At 28.1% G+C, this 21,312-nt stretch overlaps 1 protein-coding gene across 1 annotated transcript; it reads left to right on the forward strand.

Annotated features, from left to right (window-relative positions):
- Window positions 1-429: 429 nt before the first annotated feature.
- LOC123306157 (zinc finger protein 91-like) lies at window positions 430-21,201 on the forward strand. Its single transcript, XM_044888054.1, has 8 exons — window positions 430-2,352; window positions 3,808-4,414; window positions 4,469-5,449; window positions 7,200-8,251; window positions 18,466-19,091; window positions 19,323-19,465; window positions 19,952-20,255; window positions 21,152-21,201. The coding sequence occupies exons 1-8, from the start codon at window positions 488-490 to the stop codon at window positions 21,199-21,201; spliced, it is 5,628 nt and encodes a 1,875-aa protein (XP_044743989.1). The 5' UTR covers window positions 430-487.
- Window positions 21,202-21,312: the final 111 nt, after the last annotated feature.

Genomic DNA, 21,312 nt, shown 5'->3' on the forward strand with positions numbered 1-21,312 from the left:
CACCGAAAATGGAACATGTATATTTTTGACTGTGGCGCTGAGATTTTAACTTTAATCTTTAAGCTAAGAAATACAAAATCAATGCAATATAAAAATTATATAAATATATTTATTGTATTTTGTTTCTTTTTTCTTCAAATTAGTACAATTTATTAAAAAAGTTATAAATTAAATAAATAGAAAACGCATACCAAGATATATGGACAAACATATGTTTATCTGTGTGGTTTAATATCTTGGATTATAAAACTTGTCAATGGTTTCATTTTTAACTGAACCCTAAATAATTTTCAAACAATTGCAAAGTTTTAAAATTATCAAAATCAGCAAAATGGCAAATAGTTCATTTAAAGATGAAATTGATCCTTTATTGATCAATGAAGAAAACAACAGTAAACAAGATTTAAATAAACAAATACTGAACGAAAATGTTAAAAAGGAAGAAAATGGTTTAGTGACACAAGCTTTAATTAAAGAAGAAATAGACATGGAAAATGTTATAATTAAAGAAGAAAATGTTAGTATGGAATATCAACCAATTTATAATGAAAATGAAAAATTGGAACCCTTTAAATTGGAATTGGATGAAAAATTAAATGAAAATATTTTAAAACAACAAGAAAAACTGTTTCCATGTGATTTTTGTGATGCACGATTTAATCGACACGATAGTTTACGAAGACATAGAAGAATTCATACCGGGGAAAAACCATATTCATGTGAAACTTGTGGTCAAAAATTTAATCAACAAAGTAGTTTATTTGAACATAAACGGATTCATACTGGTGAAAAACCATTTTCATGTGAAATTTGTGAAAGAAGATTTACTCATCAAAGCACATTAATAAGACATAAATTAACTCATACTGGGGAAAAATCATTTTCATGTGAGTTTTGCGATAGAAAATTCGGCCAACAAAGCACGCTAATTAGACATAAAGTCACTCATACGGGTGAAAAATCATTTTCATGTGAAGTTTGCGATTTAAAATTTAGTCAGCCAAGTATTTTAAATACACATAAAAGGATCCATACTGGTGAAAAACCATTTTCTTGTGAAGTTTGTGATAAAAAATTTACTCGCCAAAGTACTTTAAAACGACATAAACAAATTCACACGGGAGAGAAATCTTGTTCGAGTGTTGTTTGTGGAAAACTATTTTCTTGTGATAATTGTGATAAAGAATTTTCTCAGTTTCAAGCCTTAGTTCAACATAAAAGGATTCATATCGAAGAAAAACTTGAAAATTTTACGAAAAGTGGACTAATTGAAGAAGGAAATGTACAACAAGAAGTAAATTTGGAGCAAGTATTAATTAAAGAGGAAATATTCGAAGAAAATGACCCAATGGAACTATTGAAAGATCCAACCGAACAATTAGAAGTTAGAACTCCTTCAAAATGCCCAAAAATTAAAAAATATTCGTGCAATTTTTGTAATAAAGCATTTAGTCGACGAAGTAATTCAAGAAGACATGAAAGCATTCACGCGAGAGAAAAACGAAATCATTTTGAAGATAAATTTACAAGAAATGAAATTACTGACGCAGAAAAAGTAAATTTCGAGCAAGAATTAATAAAATTAGAAGAAAAGGATACAACTGAGAATGAAAACAATAAATTAAAAGTGAAAATTGTATCAAAATCTCGAAAAAATATACCATATTTCTGCGATTTATGTAATAAAACATTCAGTCGACGAAGTAATTTAATTGTACATCAACGTACTCATACCGGAGAAAAACCATTTTCATGTGAAATTTGTGGTAAATCGTTTTCTCAGTCTCAACGTTTAATACAACATAAACGGATCCATACCGGTGAAAAACCATTTTCTTGTGAAATTTGTGCGAAAAAATTTCGTCATCAAAACAATTTAACTGTTCATCAACGAATTCACACGGGAGAAAAACAATTTTCATGTGATGTCTGTGGTAAACAATTTTTCCAAGAAAATAATTTAAATGAGCATAAACGAATTCATACTGGTGAAAAACCATTTTCATGTGATGTGTGTGATAAAACATTTAATCGACAAAGTAATTTAATTGTTCACAAGCGAACTCATACTGGGGAAAAACCATTTTCATGTGAGGTTTGTGACAAAAAATTTAGTCAACTTGGTAGTTTAATTAAACATAGAAAAATTCACGTCAAGAACGATCTTATCAATGAAGTATTTGAAGAAGAAAATGATTTAGTTAAAGGTGAATCAATTGACATCGATGAAAAACCTTTTCAACTTCATTTAGATAATGAAAAACTTGAAAATTATAATAAAATTGAAGACAAATTTACGGAAAATGGAATTATTGCAGAAGAAAATGTTCGAATTAAAGAAGAAATCAATTTTGACCTAATATGAAGATGTAATTTCATGATGACGCTTGACGCTAGCTTTGAGCGACAAATTATGTGTAGCGTCAAATTAAAAAATGTAACTTCATAATGACGCTTGACGTTGGCTTTGAGCGTCAAATTTGGAAGCCACCTAGCTGAAAAAAATAACTATGTGCAGCGTCAAATTAAAAAATGTAACTTCATAATGACACATGACGTTGGCTTTGAGCGTCAAATTTGGAAGCCACCTAGCTGAAAAAAATAGAACTATGTGCAGCGTCAAATTAAAAAATGTAACTTCATAATGACGCATGACGTTGGCTTTGAGCGTCAAATTTGGAAGCCACCTAGCTGAAAAAAATAGAACTATGTCCAGCGTCAAATTGTAAAACGGAGCGTCAAAAAACAAAAAAGTTTATTAATCCATAACCTCATTTTTAATGAGACAGATGGTAATGATAAACAGCTATATGGAATGACAGGCTCAGCTTGGGCGCCGAATATGATTATCAATTGTTCAATAAAATTCTTTGGAAATGGCAATCAATTGAAAATAAATTTTTTTTTTTTTTGTAATTAAACCTTTATTCTCGTTTTATTAAAACCTTAAAAAATATATATTATAAATAGGTCAATAACCGAGTATTTTTTTTCTGCAATTTACTGCAGAAATTTTTTACGAGTTGGAACATATTTAGGGGTATCCTCAAAGTGTGAATCCAAATTGGCGGGACGCAGGTGCGTGAACTTCAGCCGTCATCTTGGAAAACACGTTTTATCAAATATCTTGTGAACCGGGTATCGTACAACAAAAATAATAGGGATCATTTTCATACAAAATAACATTTTCTATAACTTTTACTGGAAACTTTTTTCTGTATAATGCATAGGTTTTTATTTATACCGCTCCAAATTTTTCTTAATCATCAGCAACAAATCGTAAAAAGCTATACATTGCTGCTGAAGTTTTTTTTTAAATCCAGATGGCAGCACGACCAAAAATTAACCACGTGACCTTATTTGACGCTCAAACTCAACGTCAAACGTCATCATGAAAATACACCTTAATAAAAGCTAATATATTTTAGCCTTTATCAAACAGCGCTTTTTGGCTAGAATAGAAAATGTCTTTACTTGATTGAAATCTGTTCGAAACAAAAAAGAATGTTTTTGTAAATGAAAAGCCCTACTGAAAGTTTATACTTAGCTCTAAACAATTTATAAAAATATAAATATATTTATTGTATTTTATTTCTTTTTTTTTCAAATTAGTACAAATTATTTCAAAAAGTTATAAATTAAATAAAGAGAAAACGCATACCAAGATATATGGACAAAGATATGTTTATCTGTGTGGTTTAATATCTTGGATTATACAAATAACTTGTCAATGGTTTCAAGTTTCAATTTTAAGTTTATTTTTAACTGAAACATAAATAATTTTCAAAGAATTAAAATGTTAAATAGTTCATTTAAAGATAAAATTGATCCTTTATTGATCAATGAAGAAAATAACATTAAACGTGAACAAGACGTAAATAAACAAATATTGAACGAAAATATTAAAAAGGAGGAAAATGGTTTACTGACCCAAGTTTTAATTAAAGAAGAAATAGATCTGGAATGTGTGCTTATTAAAGAAGAAAATGTTATCATGGAAAATCAACCAATTTATAATGAAAATGAAAAATTGAAACTTAATAAATTGGGGGTGAGTGAAAAATTAAATGAAAATAATACAAAACTGTTTTCATGTGATTTTTGTGATGCAAGATTTCGTCTACAAATAAATTTAACACGACATACAAGAATTCATGGTAATCGAATTCATACTAGAGAAAAACCATTTTCATGTGAAGTGTGTGATAGCAAATTTAATTACCAAAAAACTTTAATCGAACATAAACGAATCCATACCGGTGAAAAACCATTTTCATGTGATGTTTGTGATAGTAAATTTACTCATCGAAGCACTTTAATAAGACATAAAGTAACGCATACGGAAGAAAAACCATTTTCATGTGAAATTTGTGATAGAAAATTTAGACAACAAAGTTCGTTAGGTAGACATAAAGTCACTCATACTGGTGAAAAATCATTTTCATGTGATGTTTGTGATAAAAATTTTACTCAGCAAAGTGTTTTAAATACACATAAAAGGATTCATACAGGTGAAAAATTTTCTTGTGAAATTTGTGATAAAAAATTTACCCGCCAAAATACTTTAAAACAACATAAACGAATTCACACGGGGGAAACCCCTTATTTAAGTGATATGTGTGAAAAAACATTTTCATGTGAGGTTTGTGATAAATCGTTTACTCAGTCACAAGGCTTAATTCAGCATAAAAGGATTCATACTGGTGAGAAACCATTTTCTTGTAATATTTGTGAACGAAAATTTTGTTGGAAAAGTAGTTTATTTGTACATAAACGATCTCATATTAATGAAAAATCATTTCAAATTAAAAAATTTTCGTGCGATTTTTGTAATAAGGCATTCAGTCGACGAAGTAATTTAAGAAGACATGAAAGAAATCACGCGAGAGAAAGAAAGGAAATTCTTGAAGAAGAAAATGTACAAATTAAAGAAGAAGTCAATTTGGAGGAATTTTTCATTAAAGAGGAAATATTCGAGGAAAATGATCCAATGGAAGATGAAACCCAGAAATTAGAAGATAAAACTCATTCAAAATCTGGAAAAAACAAACCAAAATGTCCATTTTGTAATAAAATCTTCAGCCAACGAAGTAATTTAATTGTACATCAACGCACTCATACCGGAGAAAAACCATTTTCATGTGTAGTTTGTGGTAAAACGTTTTCTCAGTCGCATGGTTTAATTGAACATAAACGAATTCATACTGGTGAAAAACCATTTTCCTGTGAATTGTGTGATAAATCATTTAATCGACGAAGTATTTTAATTGCCCACAAACGAACTCATACTGAAGAACAACCATTTTCATGTGAAATTTGTGGGAAAAAATTTAGGCAACTAAGTGGTTTATTTAAACATAAAAGGAGGATTCACATCAAGGGTGATTTTGCTAATGAAAATGTTGCAGAAGAAAATGTTCGAATTAAAGAGGAAATAAATTTTGATCAAGTATGATCATATTAATTACAGTTGAAAACACAAACAAATTTGATCCGATCTTACTGGAATTTTTGTTGATTCCAAATTTTTTTTTCCAATCACTAACTTTAGGTCTTTTTTTCAGTTGTGATGTCAGTTTTTCGCTAGCTATCACTTATATGCTTAATTCCGTGATCAGAACTTCACATTCTTCAAACCTGTTAGAGCTAGGTAAACTTTGATCACAAATTTGAAAAGTATGACCCAAGTTTAGTAGGATTTCATACTTGGTTTATCAAAATTGAATAAAATTATATTTCATTTGTAGTAGATATTATAATTAATTTTATTAATAAATTAAATAAACAATACTGAGTTGAACATTCATTCAATTAAACGCTCCAAATATTTCCGCTCATCCAATCCGATCTGATCCCTGATACCTCTCCACCCTCCTATGTAAATAAGTATTTCAAAATCATGGCGAATTCATAGTGTTCTTAGCTATGTTTCAAGTGCAAGTTCAGCGTTAGATACCCGGGAAAATGAAACAATAGGAGATGATCCTCAAAATCGGACCAGTTTGGAGAAGGTTTTAAGGAAAAATATAAAAATTTCTTGGGTTTTTTTTATTTTGTAAATTTCACTTTTAGTACGAATATCTCGAGAAATATCGACTTTCGATATTGATTCACTTTTTTTCAGGTAAGTAAAATCCTACTTTGACGCTCAAAGACAGCATCAAGCGTCATTATGAGGTTACATAATTAACAGAGACTATATCAGTAAACAGATAAATATCTTAAATGCGCAAATTAAACGCGACTTTTATTTCAACTGAACATTGATAGATGGTGTACAAGCTGGCAAATTATAAATAAAAATCAAAAAAATTTACTCAGAATATTTTCACATTTTATTACTAAACTGTTCATACGATAATAAATTTTATCATGAAGGTTATAAAGAAGGAGAACGATCGCTACGTGCTAATGCATTAGAGCACCTATCCCTGAAAATTTGTAGAATTTATAGTTCATTTTCAGCCACCAGCCGCGCTGTCGTCGGTAAGTAGTATATTAGTGCACAACAGCCCGCATTTAATGATACAACTTAGCGATCCCAGCGCCTCACTTATTTTGTCCATATTTTGGGGACAATATTTTCTACTGCGATCGTTCTCCTTCTTTATAACCTTCATGAATTTTATACTCCTAATAAATAAAATCAATCAAATTTGAATGGAGACTCCAAAGACTATATAATTTGAGTTATTAAAAATTGAACACACGAAATAAAAGATAAAAATTTAAAATGTATAAAATATATGAGCTTGTATGAAAAATGGTATTTATCCTATTTGCATGACATTAGAAAACTTATAATCTTTAATTAACTTTGAAAAATTATCTAAACAATTCAATTTTAAAAATTACTTACAACTTGATTATTATAATTGAATTTTATAAATAAGTTTTCAAAGTTAATTAAATATTATAAGTTTTCTAATGTTGATGCATATAGGATAAATACCATTTTTATGCAAGACACTTTACTTTAATATTCAAGATAAGAACCTTATTATATAAGATAATAATGATATCTATTTTGACGATTATATTAATTTAGTTCGCATTGATATTCAGAGATGGCATTAAATGACATGCGATAAAAATTAGCTTTGACTTTCGCTTCTGTTTTACTGACATATTCTTTGGTTGTAAGTTCATTTTATCTGAACAGATTTAATTGCAAGTTTTAAATTATAAAATTCAGTAAAATGGCAAATAATTCATTTAAAGATGAAATTGATCCTTTATTGAGAAACGAAGAAAACAACATTAAACGTAAACAAGACGTAAATAAACAAATACTGAACGAAAATGTTAAAATGGAAGAAAGTGGTTTAGTGACACAAGTTTTAATTAAAGAAGAAATAGACCTGGAAAATGGTATAAATCAAGAAAATGGGAATTTGAAGCAAGTATTGATCAAGGAGGAAAAATTAGAAGAAAGTGACTCAATGGAACATGAACATGGTCAAAAAAATAAAAAATTTTCATGTGATTTTTGTAATAAAACCTTCAATCGAGGAAGCCATTTAATTGTACACAAACGAATTCACACGGGAGAAAAACCATTTTCATGTGAAATTTGTAATAAAACCTTCAATCGAGGCAGTCATTTAAAAGTACATACACGTACACATACCGGGGAAAAACCATTTTCATGTGAAATTTGTGGTAAATCGTTTTCACAGTCGCAACGTTTAATTGCCCACAATCTAATTCACACGGGTGAAGAACCATTCTCTTGTGAAATTTGTGATAAAAAATTTCGTCATCAAAATAATTTAATCGTTCACAAACGAACTCACACGGGAGAAAAACCATTTTCTTGTGAAATTTGTAGTAAAGAATTTTCACATCAAAATGTATTAAATCGACATAAAAAATTGCACACGGGAGTGAAACCATTTTCGTGTGATTTCTGTGATAAGAAATTTTTACTAGAAAATCATTTAAATGATCATCAACGAATTCATACTGGTGAGAGACCATTTTCATGTGACGTGTGTGATAAAACATTTACTCGAAAAACTATTTTAACTGTTCACAAAAAACGTTATCACACGAGAGAAGAATCATTTTCATGTGAAGTTTGTGGTAAAAAATTTAATCAACTAAGTAGTTTCAATAAACATAAACGGACTCACATCAAAGACGATCTTAGCAATGAAGTATTTGAAGAAGAAAATGTTCGAATTAAAGAAGAAATCGATTTTGAGCCGGTATTGATTAAAGAGGAAATATTAGAAGACGATAATGAATGATTTCGCTGCATTTAAATGAGTAATTTACGTGTTAAATTTATTTTGGGCTGGGGCTAAATTTATTTAGTCTGGGACTATTCGTACACTGCGGGTAATCTGCGTGTATCGTAATATCATCTGTTTTTTTTTAGCGTTCTACATATAATTATTATTATTTTATCAATCGTAGTTTATATTTTTCATGTCAATAAATAAATAATAAATTGATTAAAATAAATAAATAATGTTTTTTTTTTTTTTTTTTTTTTATAAATTTTACTAACCACAGATTATAATTTATTACATAAATAGGTAGGCAACTCTTCTGAACATTAAGGGGTAACGAATTTCTTGTTCATATGGGCGCGGCCATGTTTTTTTTCCTATTGCTGACATCTGGCGTCGAGAAGAAAACATGTATATAAAGCTACCTATATTTTGATATTATGGAAACGAACCTTTTTGAAAGTATTTTGCTAAATTTTTATCTGGTCTGATTTAAAATCTCATAACTGACATTAAAATGTAAATCGACATCCGATCGAATAATCTACTCTTACATATAAATTAAAATAAATAAATAATAAATTTCTACATAAATGTTCTAGAGCGATTGTTCTCCTTCTTTTTAACCTGCATGTACTGTATACCTGAACGACCATAACCTGAAACACTTGACAGCTAACGCTATTGATTGTTATATGGCGGCAATATTCAAATGTTACTCTATTTAAAATAATTTATTTTTTTATTTATGTAAATGTATCTGTTACAGTTTTATTTTTCGTTATTTTAATTTTGATTTAATTCTATTAGAATAAAATTTAATTTTTTGTTTTTGTGATTTTTTACATAATTTGAAACTTTATAAATTAATGCAATGTCCGTCTCGCGACAGTATGAATTTGGCTGCCAGTACCAACTACGCTCTGGTCGGTTGTTACTGTATTACAATTTAACTTAACTACTCGTTCAAGTTACCGCGAATATATAAAATTACATAATCTTCATACATACTTTTAATAAATTTTTGTATCTTAAATTAAGGTATTTAAATTGAAATTTTAATATACATTCACTAAAGCTATTATACAATTTTTTTAACGGCGGTTATTTTAATTTTGATTTAATTCTATTTTGATTAAATTTTATTTCGTTTTTTGTTTTTGTGATTTTTTACATAATTTGAATACAAATTTTATAAAATAAATAACAATAATCAAAATTATTAAAACAACTACTAAACATATTGTTAACACATCTAACATATAAAATTCAATAATTGAATAATCTTTTAAAGGATTTTTCATATATTCAGTTCCATTATGGCGGATGGTATGCTCAATCCACCAAATTGCCGTATCCAATGATGGATTAATTTGATCTTTGTATACATTTGCTAGTTTTTTTATATTTTCCTTATATCTGAAAGTAATAATTATTTTTGAGAATTCACATTTATTAAATATTTCTATAAATTTCACTTACATCGGATCATTTATTACATTAACAATAGCGTCTTGTAATTCAATAACATTCAATGTTGCCATTTGCTGTTGAATTCCAATTTTAAGCTCGTGAACTCTATGAGCCATAAAGTGATGATCCGCAAAAATACTAATTGGAATCAATGGCACCTCAGCAAAAATGGCTTCTTCTATAGAATGTACTCCACCTTGATTTATAAAACATTTGACATTTGGATGATCTAAAAAAAGCAAAATATTTTTTTTTAATCTGAAGAAAAATATTTATTATTTATATTTACATAAAACATCATTTTGTGGAAACCATTTTTGTGCTAAGATATTTGGATATTCCTTGAAGATAGAATCAGTATTCCATCTCCATAAAACTTTGTACGGTAAATTCGTTAAAACTTCGATTAAAACTTTCAAAGTTTCTGGACGAAATGATTCAAGTTGAACACTTGTGCCAAAACTTAAGTAAATCACACCTTGTGGAGCATTGTCTAGAAAATCTTGTAAGTTCTAAATGAAAAATTATTATAAATGTTATCAAAGATAATAAATGAAGACACTATAGGATATTTCGAATAAATTTAAATTTTTCTTCAATTTCCTATACAAACTTTTGTATTATATAAATACTTATTTCGACTACCAAGCAGTCATCAGCATGAATTAGCTAATCTGAAATACTCTTATAGTGTACGTTACCTACTTGCTAGTTTAGTGACGCGATTAAGGATTGAGAAAGATGACTTTGACACCACCTGGCGAGGCAAATGTGAAACAAAGTGATGGCAAGTGGTATACAAAACAATTACAAAGTTGTTAAATTAATAAATTTCTTAATTGAATCCAATTAATCTAGGAAATTGGGAAATAATCTTTAAATTTAATTTGAAAACTTTTTTTCCTAGATATTTTTGATAAAACAAAATTTATTAGTTTTCAAAACTTTACCTTGGGTAAGGGATTACTTGGTTTATAATGCAAACCAACAATGTTAACAACACCTAGTGATTGAATAACGGATCCCGTAAATGCTGGATGTTGGTTAACTAAACAAATCTTCATACTATTTCTTGCTTCCATGTATTCAGTTGCTTCTAAACCAAAATATTTCTTTGCAATTCCCTTTTCCCATTCTATGTATTCGGATCTAATTGGGTAATACCATAACTGTGTTAAGATTTTATAGAAACGTCTTTTGATGGATTTATCAGGATGTGAAAATGAATATAACGTATCTACACTTTGTAAAATAGGCATTGGTAATCCCATATCCATATCCAAGAACAATGAATTCGCCATAGATAACATTCCAACTACCGGACAGTTAAAAAGCTTACTAAACGCTACGTACGGAATCGTAAGCCATTCCATTACAACGATATCGAAATGATAATTGGTCCTGTTTGAAACCAGATCTAGAACTGCAGAATGCTCAAAAGCTATCTCTATTCCAGTTTCTATCATATATTTCAAGAAATACAGGAACGGTTCTTGATTTTCTGTGTACATATTCAAATGTTTATGATCAGGAATTTCTAATTTTCTATATAATTCTAAATTAATTTCGGTTAAATTTGTTAATGTTTGTTGATTTATTGGGTGTGTAGTTATATAAACAATTTCATGGCCACGATTTAGCAACTCAAATAAAATTGGTCTGAAGAACATTTGATGGGTGTATGCTTTTGATGGTACCACAAATAATATTTTCGCACAGTCGCACATATTTAATATTGTTACAATCAACACAAATTTAGTTATTGTAAAATAATTCATGATATCTAATTTTTTATTGTTATTGTAAATCTTAAGAATGAAATTTAACAGACATATATGTGGACATGGAATAAATTTTTCATGTACAATTACCATGTTATATTATCTTACAAATTGACAATACCATTCATACCATTGCAATGATAAGATTATTGAAAATTTTTTAATTATAGTTTACATTATTATACCTTATATATCACTTTAATTATCATAATTTATTTTCTAATTACTAGCATTTTACTTAAAAATCTAGACAATTGTGGCGTAAGAGCTAAAACGCTCCAACTCTTTCAATCATACTTAACTGATACGATAACAACGTGTCTAATGTTTTCAACAGTGCCAAATTTCCTAAATATATACATTCAAAATGAAGAAAAAAAGCTATAAAAGGAATACCTCAGGATAGCATTTTAGGTCCCATATTGTTTGTGCTGTTTATGAGCGATATGCCTTCTGCACAGTCATATGACTGTATACAAAGTCTGTTGACAGACTTGTCTATATATACACAAGTCTGTTAACTCTATATAAAATGCATTTGAAACATATGTTCCCTTATTAATGTACGAGTTAGTTCCCAAAACTGCTACTAGCAACGCCACTAGTATCGAATCCAAATCACCGGCCGGTAATTAATTAGTTAATATTCAATTTTTATTTCATCAAATATTATTATCAATTAATTAAAATTATTTATTACTTTAATAAAAATATAAATAGAATTTATAAAAAATTAAAACTTGTTTATTTATTTTAAATATTCTACTAATACCGCTCTTTGGATTTGAAATATGTGGCGCTGCCTAGTTTTTAATAATATAACTAAAACATTTTCATTAAAAGACCCATGGTTTTGTCAGAAGTTAAATAAATTTAGTATATATTATATGGCTGTAGTCTGAAGTATTTTAAAACTGTTTCATAATATCGAGTGTAATTTAGTTCGATATAACATTTTTAGTGTCAAGTAAATGATACCAACGTAAATTAATTAAAGCTAAAATATGTTCAGCTTTATTGCTGCCTGCACCTTAAGGGTATGATTTCATGGTGATGTTTGACGCTAGCTTCTAGCGTTAAATTTGAACACATGGTATAATTTCGATCAGAGTGCCATCTAGATAAAAACCAAATTTGACACTAGAAACAGTATCAAGCGTCACCATGATCTAAGACGTCATAAAACATAAATGAATTTATATTTAAACAAATTGTTTAAATTATATATTTATATATTTTCCACAAAAATTGATGTATTTGTAATTATTCTGATTGACACAATTTACACCGTTTAAAAAGACTTATCACAAATAAAAATAATAATTATTATTATATTAAAGACATTGATAAAGGCAATTATATACCATGTTATATTATCTTAATCATTAAAAATACCATTCATACCATTTTAATGATAAGATTATTGAATTTTTTATTTTTATTTTTTTTTTTTAATTATACAAATTAAAAAAAAAAGAAAGTAGAATGTGTTAGTGATGGTACGGATGTTTGTACTTTGTATGTTCGCGAAAGCGTAAAAGAGTCCGTCGTATAAATCGATTACAAACAAAACGGTATAAGTTTGTAAAGTCGCAATATATATTTCAACGTTGTTCAATGCTGGGTCAATATTATTTTAAATAATATTTAATGAATAATTATTACCCTGTTTATTATACGGTTTTTTCCCTTAATTATTAATTAAATACTACTTAAATAATTATTAAACTACAAAACTATGGCAGTATTTTGGAAGTCTATACGGAACGAATTTGTCTTCAGTAAGAGCACTGTACAGTGCTCGCTGTGTATCACAGAACGCACCCTATGTAAATGTACCTAATAATGCAATGTCCGCCTCGCGACAGTAAGAATTAGGCTTCGGGTACAACTGATCTGGTACAAATGTTACTATAATAAAATTTAATTTAGCTACTCGTTCAAGTTGCCGCGAATATATAAAATTACATAATCTTCATACAAACTTTTAATAAATTTTTGTATCTTAAATTGAAATTTTAATATACATTCACTAAAGCTATTATACAATTTTTTTAAGGCAGTTATTTTGATTTTGATTTAATTCTATTTTTTAATTAAATTTTATTTCGTTTTTTGTTTTTGTGATTTTTTACATAATTTGAATAGAAACTTTATAAAATAAATAACAATAATTAAAATTAACAAAATAACTACTAAACATATTGTTAACACATCTAACATATAAAATTCAATAATTGAATAATCCTTTAAAGGATTTTTCATGTATTCAGTTCCATTATGGCGGATGGTATGCTCAATCCACCAAACTGCCGTATCCAATGGTGGATTGATTTGATCTTTGTATAGACTTGCTAGTTTTTTTATATTTTCCTTATATCTGAAAGTAATAATTATTTTTGAGAATTCACATTTATAATATTATTATATATCATAGGCAATTTCACAAAAATTAAGGAAATTGGCTCTCAACTCTTAAAAGTGTATTTTCATGATGACGCTTGACGCTGATATTGAGCGTCAATTAGGCCACATTGTTAATTTGGGCTGTGCTGCCAACTGGATAAAATCAAAAAACTTCAGCAGCGCCTTCATGAAATTACATCTTTAGACTTTTGGCTACTAACAGAACCAAGATATATATAAGGACGTGAAGCTCCTATGTCGAGCTGTAAGCGTTTAAATACATTTTTTATGCTTTTCTTCTGGCTCTTTTTGTACTTACTAACAAAAAGAGCCAATGTCTTAAGATTTATCGAAATTTCTATAAATATTTCTTACATTGGGTCTTTTATTACATTAACAATAGCGTCTTGTAAATCAATAATATTCAATGTTGCCATTTGCTGTTGAATTCCGATTTTAAGTTCATGAATTCTATGAGCCAAAAAGTGTTGATCCGAAAAAATATTAATTGGAATCAATGGCACCTCAGCAAAAATGGCTTCTTCTATAGAATGTATTCCACCTTGGTTTATAAAACATTTGACATTTGGATGATCTAAAAAAAGCAAAATATTTTTTTTTAATCTGAAGAAGAATATTTATTTTTTATATTTACTTAAAACATCATTTTGTGGAAACCATTTTTGTGCTAAGATATTTGGATATTCCTTGAAGATAGAATCAGTATTCCATTTCCATAAAACTTTATACGGTAAATTCGTTAAAACTTCGATTAAAACTTTCAAAGCTTCTGGACGAAATGAATGAGGCTGAACAGTTGTACCAAAACTTAAGTAAATCACTCCTTGTGGAGCATTGTCTAGAAAATCTTGTAAGTTCTAAATGAAAAATTATAAATGTTATCAAAGATAATAAATGAGAACTCTAGAATATTTCGACTAAAATTTCAATTTTTCCTCAATTTCCTATATAAACTTTTGTATTATATAAATACGTATTTCGATTGCCAAGTAGTCATCAGTATTAATAAGTTAATCCTAATAACGGTCTGCACATTTGTATTTAACAAATTGTGACGTTGGCCAATCACCTGATTTTGACACTTAAAATAAATTTGATTGTATATCACGTAACCTAAAACAAGAGTCGCCATGATCTGATGTCATATAGTCAAAAATAATATGTATTAATTACTAATTTGTTGACGGCTGTCATAGTAATTATAGGTTATGTTACCATCAACTTTATTTATACATATAATAATTACATACACGACTGTTGTTTTTACCAGTATTACGTCACCAAAATGGCTAACAGCGTTTTTGCGAGAAAAAAAGGTTTACAAAGCGTGTTTATTTTGCCGAAATAATTTTTTTTGGCTTTTTATTAGGCAAATCAACATTTTGAAGTACTTTTTCAAACATAGTAGAATACTCTATTGATTATTCTATAAAAAAAACCTACCTTGGGTAAGGGATTAATTGTTTTATAATGCAAACCAGCAATGTTAACAACACCTAGTGATTGAATAACGGATCCGGTAAATGCTGGATGTTGGTTAACCAAACAAATCTTCATACTATTTTTGGCTTCCATGTATTCAGTTGCTTCTAAACCAAAATATTTCTTTGCAATTCCCTTTTCCCATTCTATTAATTTTGTTCTAATTGGGTAATACCATAACTGTGTTAAGACTTTATAAAAACGTCTTTTAATGGATTTATCAGGATGTGAAAATGCATATAACGTATCTACACTTTGTAAAATAGGCATTGGTAGTCCCATATCGAAATCCAAGAAATATGAATTCATCGAAGATAGCATTCCAACTACCGGACAATTAAAAAGCTTACTAAACGCTACGTACGGAAACGAAAGCCATTCCATTACAACGATATCAAAATGATAATTGTTCCTTTTTGAAACCAGGTCTTGAATTGCAGAATGCTCAAAAGCTATCTCTATTCCAGTTTCTATCATATATTTCAAGTAATACAGGAATGGAAATTGATTTTTTGTATACATATTCAAATGTTTATGATCAGGATATTCTAATTTCCTTGTAAATTCTAAATTTATTTCGGTTAAATTTGTTAATGTTGATTGATTTATTGGTTGTGTGGTTAAATAAACAATTTCATGGCCACGATTTAGCAACTCAAGTAGAATTGGTCTGAAGAACATTTGATGGGTGTATGCTTTTGATGGTACCACAAATAATATTTTCGCACAGTCGCACATATTTAATATTGTTACAATTAACACAAATTTTGTTATTGTAAAATAATTCATGATATTTAATTTTTATTGTTATTGTAAAACTTAATAATGAAATTAAACAGACATATGTGTGGACATGGAATAATTATTTTTACAACTTATGTACTACTTACCATGTTATTTTATCTTTATAATTGAAAATACCTTTCATAACATTTTACTGATATGATTATTGAATGTTTTTAACTATATATCATAAACTATATATCATAAATTACATTTAACTATAACTATAACTATATATCATAAATTACTATATATCACTAGCTGTGCCCTGCCACGCTTCGCTGTAAAGATATAATTTCATAATGACCAGAGAATATATCGGTAAAAATAATGACGCTTGTGGCTGGCTTTGAGAATATATTATGACATATTTTATAGGTTATGTTTAACACTGGTCAGTATACTGGTGTAAATTTCGGAATCACCCATAATGAATGTAAAATATTTAATCAAACTAATAAATAATTAAACTGTTTACTATTTAATTAATAAATTCCAAAATAAAAGACTTTTTTCAGTTACTGAATTAATAATTGTGTAACAATTATAAAAAACGACCTTGTATACTTTCCTGTGAATTTTATTTCATTTTTATTCTAAATATTTCAATAGTTAGAGTAATTAAAACATTTTTTATCAAAGTAATTAACAACATATCAAAAATCGAAAAGTCTATTTTCATGATGACGCTTGACGCTGAGATTGAGTGTCAAATTAGCTGTTACGTGGTCAGTTTAGGCCGTGCTATCATCTGGATGAAAAAAAAACTTCAGCTAAACAATGGTTAGCTTTTTACGATTTGACGCTGCTTAAAATTTTTTTTTTCATCCAGGCAACACCACGGCTTAAACTTTTTATCATAGAAAAATATATCCTATTTTTATTATCAGAATTACTTCAAAATGTTGATTTTACTAATAAAAAACCACCAAAAATTTATTTCCTCAAAATACAAACGCTTTCTTGCCAAAAACTTTAATTTTAAAACGGGGGCATCCAATTTGATGACGTAATATGGGTATCACTTTACGAAATAACACAAATAATTTTGACAGATATATTCATAGGCATCTGATTATAATAAATATAAATACTTATTATTTATGTATATATTAAACCCAGCTGTTTACACTGAACTAATTGATGGTCTATGACTCATACCGATATGACATCACAGCAGGGTTTACCCGCGTTTTAGGTCACGTGATATACAGTTTAAAAATTATGATTTTTAATTTTAATATTTTAAAAGAAAAAAGTGCTTTTATGGCTCGAAATTAGAATATTTAAGTATATTTTAACATAAATTTTAACTTTTTTCAAATTTCATGATTTATTTTTGACTAACGATAATACCCTAATTAGAAAAAAAGAGTATTAAAAAATAATACAGCATATTATTTATTATTTTTTAAAGGGGATTTTAAGGGTTTTTGTTTGAAGCTTTAAGGGCTTTAAGGAGAAATATTTTTGAGAGTTTGTAACACTGGGAAACAATGTCAAAGTGACATAAATAAAAAAAAAAAAAAACGGATTAAAATTGTTAATTTCTAAACTAACGATAATAAGAACAAAATGGCAAATAATTTATTTCAAGATGGAACTGAAAATGAATTAGATTTGCAGCAAATATTTATTAAAGAAGAAATATCACAAGAAACTGATAAAATGGAACTAATTACAACTGAATATGAAACCGATAAATCAGAAGTAAAAAGTTCTTCAAAAACTACGCAAAACAAACCATATTCATGTGATTTTTGTGACAAAAGATATAACGATCGAAGAAATTTAAGAAATCATAATCGACTACATACGGGAGAAAAGCTATTTCCCTGTGACGTCTGTGATAAAACATTTATCCAAGTCCACAGATTAATTGAACATAAACGAATTCATACCGGGGACAAACCATTTTCATGTGAAGTTTGTGATAGAAAATTTACTCATCAAAGCACGTTAATACGACATAAAGTTACTCATACTGGTGAAAAATCATTTTCATGTGATGTTTGTGACAAAAAATTTACTCAACAAAGTACTTTAAAACAACATAAACGAATTCATACGGGACAAAAAGGATTTCCATGTGATGTTTGTGAGAAAGCATTTGTCCAAGAAAATAATTTAATTGAACATAAACGAACTCATACGGGTGAAAAACCATTTTCATGTGATGTGTGTGACAAAAAGTTTTCTCAGTTACAAGGTTTAGTGCAACATAAAAGGATTCATAATGGAGAAAAACCATTTTCTTGTGATATTTGTGATCGAAAATTTAGTTGGCGTGGTAGTTTAATTGTGCATAAACGATCTCATACGGATGAAAAATCATTTTCATGTGGATTTTGTGATAAGAAATTTTCACATCCAAGTACTTTAAAGAAACATCAAAGAATTCACAACCAAGAAGATTTTATGGGTGGGGATGAAAATGATTTTATTAAGGAAGAAAAATCTATGAAAAGTGAACTAATTGAAGAGGGAAATGTACAAGAAGAAGTAAATTTGGAGGAAGTTATGATTAAAGAGGAAGCATTCGAAGAAAATGACTCCGAACTAGATGTGAAAAAAACTAAACCACATTCATGTGATTTTTGTGAAAAAAGTTATAAAAATCGAAGAAATTTAATTGTCCATCAACGGCTTCATACCGGTGAAAAACCATTTTCATGTGATGTGTGTGATAAAAGATTTTCACTACTTCAAAGTTTAGTTCAACATAAACGAATCCATACGGGTGAAAAACCATTTTCTTGTGAAATTTGTGATAAAAAATTTACGCAACAAAGTACGTTAATACAACATAAACGTATTCACACGGGAAAAAAACCATTTTCATGTGATTTCTGTGAGAAAGCATTTGTTCAAGAAAATAATTTAATTGATCATTTGAGAGTTCATACTGGTGAAAAACCATTTTCATGTGAGGTGTGTGATAAAACATTTTCTCAGCTTCAAGGTTTAGTTCAGCATAAAAGGTTACATACGGGTGAAAAACCATTTTCTTGTGAAATTTGTAATCGAAAATTTAGTTGGCAAGGAAGTTTAACGAAACACAAAAAAACTCATCTCCAAGGACAATCCATCGATGAAGAGAAAATTGATGAAAAAATGGAAAACAGTAATAAATTTGAAGAAATAATTACGAAAAGTGGACTAATTGAAGAAGGAAATGTACAAGAAGAAGTAAATTTGGAGCAAGTATTAATTAAAGAGGAAATATTAGGAGACCAGGACACAATGGAACTTCTGAAAGATCGAACAACCGAACAATTAGAAGTTAGAACTGTTTCAAAATATCAAAAAAATAAAAAATATTCATGTGATTTTTGTGCGAAAAGATTTAAAAATCGACGAAATTTAATTGGGCATCAACGAATTCATACCGGAGAAAAACCATTTTCATGTGAGATATGTAATAAAACATTTTCTCAACTTCAAGGTTTAATTCAACATAAAAGGATTCATACTGGTGAAAAACCATTTTCTTGTAAAATTTGTGATCGAAAATTTAGTTGGCGAAGTAGTTTAATTGAACATAAACGATCTCATACGGATGAAAAATCATTTTCATGTGACATTTGTCATAGAAAATTTATTAATCCACGCAGTTTAACGCGACATAAAAGAATTCACATCGAAGGCGAAAATGAAGAAAATGGTTTAATTAAAGAAAAACTTGTTGATGAAAAACATAAAAACTGTAATAAAATTGTCAGTGAAAGTGGTCAAATATATTTTTCTTGTGAAATTTGTGATAAAAAGTTTAAACATCGTACAAATTTAACAGCTCATAAACGACTTCATTCTGGAAAACGATTATTTTCCTGTGAAGTTTGTAATAAAGTTTTTATCCAAGAAAACAGTTTAATTGAACATGAACGGATTCATACTGGTGAAAAACCATTTACCTGTGAAATCTGTGATAAAAATTTTACACAACAAAGTTCTTTAAATCGGCATAAAAGAATTCACATCAAAGAAGATTCTATCGATGAAGTCTTTCAAGAAGCAAACGATTTAATTAAAGAAGAACCAATTGAGAGTGATGAAAACCTTGAAAACTACGGTGAAATTGAAGAAAACTTTAAGAATAATGAAATTATTTTAGAAAGAAATATTGGAATAAAAGAAGAAATAAAATTTGATCAAGTATTGATTAAAGAAGAAATACAATTTTAAAATTAATCGTGAACTAAATAAAGTCGAAGATAAAACTGATATATTTTGCAACAATTCATGTTTTTTTTTTTTAAATATTTTTAATTCATTGTTTACACCGTTGCACAAAGTAAAAAATATAAATACTGTTTAAAAATGCTGTAATTAAATGTAAAAAAATATTTAAAATACATACAATTAACTCAGTCAATTGTTTGTTTTCACTTGTTATACAATAATTGAATTTTATAAATAAGTTTTCAAAGTTAATTAAATACTATAAGTTTTCTAATGTTGACGCATATTCGCACCGTGTGTGAGTTTTATCGGAGGCGTTTCCATGGTAACGATACACTACTTTAATTATAGAGTTGTATGGATGCATATAAAATTGTATGGATTGCATTTAAGACTTACATTTAAAATTTAATATAATTGTCTCACAAATTTAAATAAATAATTATGATAATTTACATTTGAAAAATAATATTTGTGCAATTTGATTTCTTATTTTCACAATTTTTAATGCATTAAGTTTAATTAATTCGTGTTTTACAATAATTTTAATTTGACATTTCTATTACATTAACATGTAAAGAATTGCAAATTAGTCATAACAGCCCCCTTTAACTCCAAAATTTTTCACTGGAAGCGCTGGCATCGATTTTATTGTCCCTACCATGACTACGCACACAACGAATAGGATAAATACCATTTTTATGCAAGACAATAACCTTATTATTCAAGATAACCTTATTATATAAAATAAAAACGAGATCTATATAGACAATTATACCAATTTAGTTTGCAGGGACAATCAGAGATGGCATTGGATTGCATGCGATAAAAATTAACATTGACTTTCGCTTCTGCTTTACCGATATATCGCTTTCTGTCATCGTCGTAGAAAAGTTTTAATAAAAATTGTTTATATCGCAATTATATGAATGTGAAAGCCGATAAAA

This window comes from Chrysoperla carnea, chromosome 1 (genome assembly GCF_905475395.1).
Source record: "Chrysoperla carnea chromosome 1, inChrCarn1.1, whole genome shotgun sequence".
In the NCBI taxonomy this organism is placed as follows: domain Eukaryota; kingdom Metazoa; phylum Arthropoda; class Insecta; order Neuroptera; family Chrysopidae; genus Chrysoperla; species Chrysoperla carnea.